General features: G+C 40.5%; 1 protein-coding gene and 1 long non-coding RNA gene across 11 annotated transcripts in view; one reads left to right on the forward strand and one right to left on the reverse strand.

Moving 5' to 3' along the window:
* The window catches only part of LOC106571397 (tetratricopeptide repeat protein 13), a 28,150-nt gene extending 26,254 nt beyond the window's left edge, over window positions 1-1,896 (reverse strand). For all 8 annotated transcript variants that reach the window (XR_006759175.1, XR_001320922.2, XR_001320923.2 and 5 more), the window contains exons 1-5: window positions 1,709-1,896; window positions 927-1,021; window positions 706-781; window positions 536-606; window positions 219-284 (exon numbers count right to left, since the gene is read on the reverse strand). Coding sequence is in view for 4 of the 8 variants with exons in the window: in XM_014144444.2 (XP_013999919.2) it covers window positions 219-284; window positions 536-606; window positions 706-781; window positions 927-1,021; window positions 1,709-1,889 (489 nt within the window). In the remaining 4 variants the exon portion in view is untranslated. The remainder of the gene's footprint in view (window positions 1-218; window positions 285-535; window positions 607-705; window positions 782-926; window positions 1,022-1,708) is intronic.
* LOC106571398 (uncharacterized) lies at window positions 1,888-5,220 on the forward strand. Of its 3 annotated transcripts, none has more exons than XR_006759177.1 (4): window positions 1,888-2,167; window positions 2,630-2,713; window positions 2,868-2,986; window positions 3,142-5,220. It is a non-coding gene; the product is annotated as an uncharacterized lncRNA (long non-coding RNA). The 3 variants fall into 3 exon arrangements; XR_001320925.2 differs by lacking the exon at window positions 2,630-2,713 and having other exon boundaries at window positions 3,142-4,601; window positions 4,890-5,220; XR_006759176.1 differs by lacking the exon at window positions 2,630-2,713.
* The last annotated feature ends 1,689 nt before the right edge of the window (window positions 5,221-6,909 follow it).

A 6,909-nucleotide genomic window follows, 5' to 3' on the forward strand; every position in this document is an offset into this window, starting at 1 on the left:
AAAAGCACCACTCTCAGACTTTATCAATCACATCCACTGACACGCACACATACTAATTGCTGAGTAGGGTCCCCAGTGGGGGCACTCTCATAATCAAAAGGCTGCGCAGATTCCATTTTTATTTATGATGTGTCACAGTGCAAACATTGGCTAACTGAATAGAACTTCTGGTATCAATATTCTGTGAACTCCAGTATCATGCTAATGTGATCACTTACCTGCAGACTCTTTTTACCATATGCTATCCCTCTCCCGTAGATGGCGCTGACCACCTCTGGATCCCCCTACACCAGAGCACAACAAACACTGATAAGAAATGTGTCCTTTATTGCAAATGCAAACCACACAACATATTCCAAGCAAGGAGAAAGAGAAAAAGGTAATGTAATGTAAATGAAGTCTGTGTCTGTCTCTCTACTGTTCATACATTTCACTAAACAAAAGAAAATGCATTATTCAAACTGTCAAGTAAGCCAGACCAAGACATATATACAGATGTGTGTTGTATCTCATGCATCTATGAATGTTAACCAACCTGTAGTAACAAGGAGAAGTGTTTGATGGCTTCATCGTAGAGTCCATTGCCAATAAGAACATATCCTATAGCTGCAATGAAAAGAAAAATGAGAGTCAAGCAAAACGGCATTGATAGCAGAAATGTATAGCATACACTCCACATACCAAACTCTTACAAGATTAACTTACCAAGCTCCTGATTTGTGTTGTGGTTGTCCACTGCAAATGGGAATCTTTTCTGCTCTATGAACAACTTGGCTTGGCTCTGATTGAAAGAAGATCATTGTAGTTAGCTACACATTCAGTCTCCACTGTGAAAACAAAAGGGTCATATTCCACTACAATGAGTCAGTCAAACAAAAATGCCAAGGCAAAAGCATTGAGATCTTAGTGAATTCTGTGCATTTCACCAGGATTTTCTCTGTGTTGAGAGAGAAGACAGACTCGCATGGCGGGTTACTTCCTTCCTCACAGTCTGGGCTGTCCAACTGTAGAATGGAGGACTCTGTGGGGAAATATACAGCATCAGACACAACACAGCAACCCGACTGCTGCCAACTTGGTCATTATGGGGATAGATAAGATCAAACATTTGCAGGCTTCTTACTTGATCTGCAATGAAGGGACTGGTCACATCAAATACTAATATTTTATTGTTGATTGATTCATAAAAGCCTTAACTACAATCTTTGTGACTGTTCAGTGGGAAAGTCATTCATATTTCATTCATTATCCTAGATCTTTTGATTCAGTCACAGTTTGCAATGTAATTAGATTTTATTTGAATACATTGATTGCACATTCCAATACAGAACCTGTGCAAGTAAGACAAGCGCGAGCTTTGAGTTGCGCTCTGGGTTACGTTCACGCGCAGGAAAGACGCGCAGCATGTACTAGCTGACATTGTGTATAAAAATGTATTTAGGTGAGGACATCTTAACACTGTATTATTAGGGGAACTGAGGACCTTGTCGAAGAATTAGTACTATTAATCTTGAAATATCAGTTGAGGAGCCTCTGATTCTACCCTGACCTTTACCATCAAACCCTAACCTCTACGAGAGAGCGGGTAATATCTCTCGCTTGCTAGCTAGTACAGTAGCCAACCTCCTGTCAACGGGTGCTGAAAAAGAGAGCTTTTGCTAGCTAGCTACATTTACCCAGCGAGTTACGAGGACGTGGCAAAACTTACCGCAATCACTTGCGTATTCCTCCCACTCTGACGGGGAGCTGCAACCATGTTTATGCAGTTCGCTATTAAAGAAAGTAAGTGTAGAGAAGTATTCAGTGGAAAATATAACACGGAATAAATACAGAAATGAGAGGACTACCACAACAACACCCCGGCCAGCAGGTGCCATGTTGTGTTTCATGTGAGATAAGGAGCGCGGGAGCATTGGTAATGTAGTTCCCAGGTACCTACGCCCCCTTTTGACCCAAACCGCTAGCCAAACTGCAAACGACTACATTTCCCGACCAATCATGCATATATCCAGGAAGTCAGATCCCGCAAGCTGGTTGCTTCGTCGTTGCCAAGTTGCCAACATAAAACAGAATGGCAAATGGGTTCTTTAGATGTTTTGAATGCAATAAGGACGCTCACGAGCTTCGCAAAGATTACAGTAATGGAATCTTGAAGATAACAATATGTGTGAGTTAACTAGCTGTCCCATATTCATTTCCTGGTTTAGATATTACCTAACTGATGATGCTAGGCTAGCTAGAAATGAAGGGAGCTGTCACTGCCAGTGGTGTAGTTAGCTGGGGTTTTGTGTTTCTATTCAAGTTATTAGGTGACATTTCTGGTTAGAGGTTGGGTCTCTAACCTTAACAGATAAAACAGTAAGCTGTCTATCTAGTTTAGCCATAGAAGCTAGAGAAATGCTTGTGGTGTGGAGTACCTGTTTTATCCCTTTCATACACAGACCAAAATCCCACTAATTTACCATACCTGCATTTTTATAACAGCCATTTCGTATATCTGAAAGGGGTAGGGGGTAAAAAACGTGGAAAAATAAAAGCCACCAAAAGACCTCGACATGATTCCTGGATAGACCATGTAACCAAAATACAGGTGTCGGGTCTGTGTGAATGGTTCTCTGCTTTTTTGCAGGTAAATTCATTAACACTTCCATTGTTTAACACCTCCCAAATTTGAACTGCAAATGGATTAACAACACCCCTCCCAATTTGCCAGGTACCCACTGATATGTAAAAGGATTATACCTGCAATTCAGTGATAAATAAGGGACAGTTTGAACAGGGGTCATATAAACATTGCCTTATATTTTTTTACAGATAACATACCACATCTTCTGTCTGAAATGGGTAAATGTCTCTACTTCTTTCAGGAATCCTTCCAAAGGCCTGTGGACAAGTACATTGAATATGATCAGTCATTATTCTGATTGGTGCCATTTTATGCTAAACTCAAGCCTTCACACACATTCTGTTCAACATTACATTGAACGTAAGTACAGTAAGACACTCATAACAATTCACCAGAGTCAGATTACAGTGCATGCTTCTGAAAATTGATGAGACTTGATGTGCGTTGCATTTTCATTTTCTCTGCAGAGAGACACAAGACATGATGGCATGTCTTATTTATGGTTTCCTCTACAGATTCACTAGAAGCTGTGTGTGGTTTGCCTGCTGTGTGAGTCCTACCTGAGGTGGTCACAAATTCAGGGATCTGAACAGAACAATGACCCTGCAGACATCATTAGATACACCAACGAATGGGAATGTTTGGAATGGCAGCTCTTGGTGTATTGCTCATGGAAAAAGCACATTATTACTATAACAACTCATGCACTCATCAACAAACATGCATATGACAATGTTAATATCAATGTTATAACAATGTTTCCAAGTGTTGTTGAAGTGACAAATTCTGCTTTCTTTTCACAATGATTCCATACAAATGACAGTCTTCTGCTGGTTGGTACTGATTTCATGTTTATTTGTCCACAGAATTGGGTGCGTTCTCTGTCGGAGTGCTGTCCTTCCTTTAGCTGGTTTAGATGCTGCTTGGCTATGACTTTGAACTGAGCTTAATGCTGAAAGCCATCCTGCTGTCCAGCTATGGCAACATTCTGCTCATCCCGATACTCATATGGGAGCATGACTATTCCCCGCTCTGTTTCAGCTTCATCAAGCTGTTTGTGCTCACGTACCTCTGATGCCCTGAGAGTTAGACATTAGCCAACTCCTCCCTCAGTGTACAAATGCTCCCATTAGTCACTCGCATTTAGCGCCATCTCTGTTCCTGTCAATTCAGCGAATGAATTGGAGTGAAAATGGATTGAAAAGTTCTCATAACTCATTATTGATACTAGTAAATAACCTACTTCACACATCGAGCCCCATATCTATCTACTTTTCACATCAGTCATGTTTTATTCAATTAGAAACCATCAGCTCACAGGGTAATGATTGGTAGCAGGAGCATTGATGTGCACCAGCAGATGGCAGCTCTTACTCCTAGCTTGAAAATCAATGTTCGAACATGAATTCTGTTATTCCCTAGAGTTACTAAATAGTTATAAATAGTCCCAAAATTGTCCAAAACGAATCCATTCATTCACTAAAACTGCATTACCATTATGCTTTATGTTTTTTTTCACCCAACAATCAGGCCCACAAAGCAAGCACTAGTCTCTTTGTGGCCCTGTGTTTTTTCACAATACACAGGGTAATGGCCCTTGTTGTGCTGCTGGTCCAGTTTTTGCATTTCTGCCTGCGGCTATGGAACCCTGACCTCTTCAACAGTTGTGCTACCTTGTCCCAGAACTGCGGTTTCCACCCCCCTCTACTGCACATACTGTCTCAACCTCTAAATGCTCGGCTATGGAAAGCCAACTGACATTTACTCATGAGGTGCTGATCTGTTGCATCCTCTATAACCGACATGATTATTATTTGACCCTGTTGGTCATCTATGAATGTTTGAACATCTTGAAGAACGATCTGGCTTTAATGGCCGTGTACTATATTCTCCACCCGGCACAGCCAGAAGAGGACTTGCCACCCCTCAGAGCCTGGTTCCTCTCAAGGTTTTTTCCTAGGTTCCTGCCTTTCTAGTGAGTTTTTCCTAGCCGCTGTGCTTCTACATCTGCATTGTTTGCTCTTTGGGTTTTAGGCTGGGTTTCTGTTTAAGCACGTTGCGACAACTGCTGATATAAATAGGGCTTTATGAATACATGTGATTGATATTGGATTTCTGTAGAATTCATAGTTTATTGTACTGATGGCAGTATTTCTCAATTCTACAGCAAGTAGGAGATTAATATGATGTAAAGTTGTTAAAAACAAGTACTTTTCCTGCATATTGTCATGTTTGTGTTCTGATCATTTCCTCTCTTCTCCAGTCATTCTATACTGCAGCAGAAGGCTCTCCCTGCTGGCTGTGTGTGTGGGTCTGCTATTGGAGACGTGCATAGCCCAGGCATTTCAGACACTTCCATGGAGCATACAGGACATCCTGCCGTTCCAGTGACCTGTTTCAGGCCGGTCCTAAAGAACACACTGTTACAATGGCGCCTATTATACCCGGGACCAGAGAGCGGTGAGGGGAAACTATCAGTGCTGTGTGGAGTGTGCCTAGTCATATAGTCAAACCCTGACAAAAACCTCTCTGTTGGTATTGGAGTTAATAAGGATACTGGGCATTCCTGAGGCTATTTGTGAAATACCTACCACCTTAGAAAGGACATATTGAACATATTCTTTATTCTGTGCAATGCCAAAAACCACAGGCTGTGTATAAGCAACAAATATTTTGATATGGAACAGATGTAAGATTGGTGTGTGTGTCAGAGAGAGAGCGAGAGAGAGAACTTGCAGTGAGTAATTATACGTATTGCCTTGAATGCTTTATTTTATTGAAGCTGTACAGTAAAAGAGAGCAATACTCTCTTGGTGATGCAGCCTATATGAGTATAGGAGCTGTGGAATAATAAGCATTTGACACACATGTTCACAGAGGGTGGCTTTACAGTGTCTTCAGAAAGTATTCACACCCCTTGACTTTTTCCACATTTTCTTGTGTTACAGCCTGAATTTAAAATAGATTAAATTAAGATGTTTTTGTCACTGACCTACACATAATACCTCATAATGTCAAAGTGGAATTCGTAAAAAATGAAAATCTGAATATCTAGAGTTAGTAAGTATTTAACCACTTTGTTATAGCAAGCCAAGATAAGTTCAGGACTCTGTGTTCAATAATAGTGTTAAACATGATTTTTGAATGACTACCTCATCTCTGTACCCCACACATACAATTATCTATAAGGTCCCTCAGTCGAGCAGAGAATTTCAAGCACAGATTCAACAACAAAGACCAGGGAGGTTTTCCAAAAGAAGGGCACCTATTGGTAGATGGGTACAATTTTTAAAAAGCACACATTGAATATCTCTTTGAGCATGGTGAAGTTATTAATTACACTTTTGATAGTGTATCAATGCACCCAGTCACTACAAAGATACAGGCGTCCTTCCTAACTCAGTTGCCGGAGAGAAAGAAAACCGCTCAGGGATTTCACCATGATGCCAATGGTGACTTTAAAACTGTTACAGAGTTTAATGGCTGTGATAGGAGGAAACTGAGGATGGATCAACAAAATCGTAGTTACTCCACAATACTAACTTAATTGACAGAGTGAAAAAAAGGAAGCCTGTACAGAATACAAATATTCCAAGACATGCATCCTGTTTGCAACAAGGCATTAAAGTAATACTGCAAAAAATGTGGCAAAGCAATTAACTTTTTGTCCAGAATACAACGTGTTATGTTTGGGACAAATCCAATACAGAGTACGACTCTCCGTATTTTCAAGCATAGTGGTGGCTGCATCAGGTTATGGGTATGCTTGTAATTGTTAAGGATTGGGGAGTTTTTCAGTATAAAAAGAAATGGAATGGAGCTAAGCACAGGCAAATCCTAGAGGAAAACCTGGTTCAGTCTTTGTTCCACCAGACACTGGGAGATGAATGTACCTTTCAGCAGGACAATAACCTGAAACAAATGGCCAAAACTATACTGGAATAGCTTACCAAGAAGACAGTGAATGTTCCTGAGTGGCCGAGTTACAGTTTTGACTTAAATCTGCTTGAAAATCTATGACGACCTGAGAATGGTTGTGCTTCTGCAGAGTATTGATTCAGGGGTTTGAATACTTATGTAAATTACATATTTCTGTATTTCATTTTCAATAAATTAGCAAACATTTCTAAAAACTTGTTTTCAGTTTGTCATTATGGGGTATTCTGTGTAAATGGCTGAAAAACAAAATACCGGCTGTAACACAACAAAATATGGAAGAAGTCAAGGGGTATACTTTCCGAAGGCAATGTATGTGCTAAGGCCCCTTGAGACCTTATGGTTAA

Source organism: Salmo salar, chromosome ssa15 (genome assembly GCF_905237065.1).
Source record: "Salmo salar chromosome ssa15, Ssal_v3.1, whole genome shotgun sequence".
Lineage (NCBI taxonomy): Eukaryota > Metazoa > Chordata > Actinopteri > Salmoniformes > Salmonidae > Salmo > Salmo salar.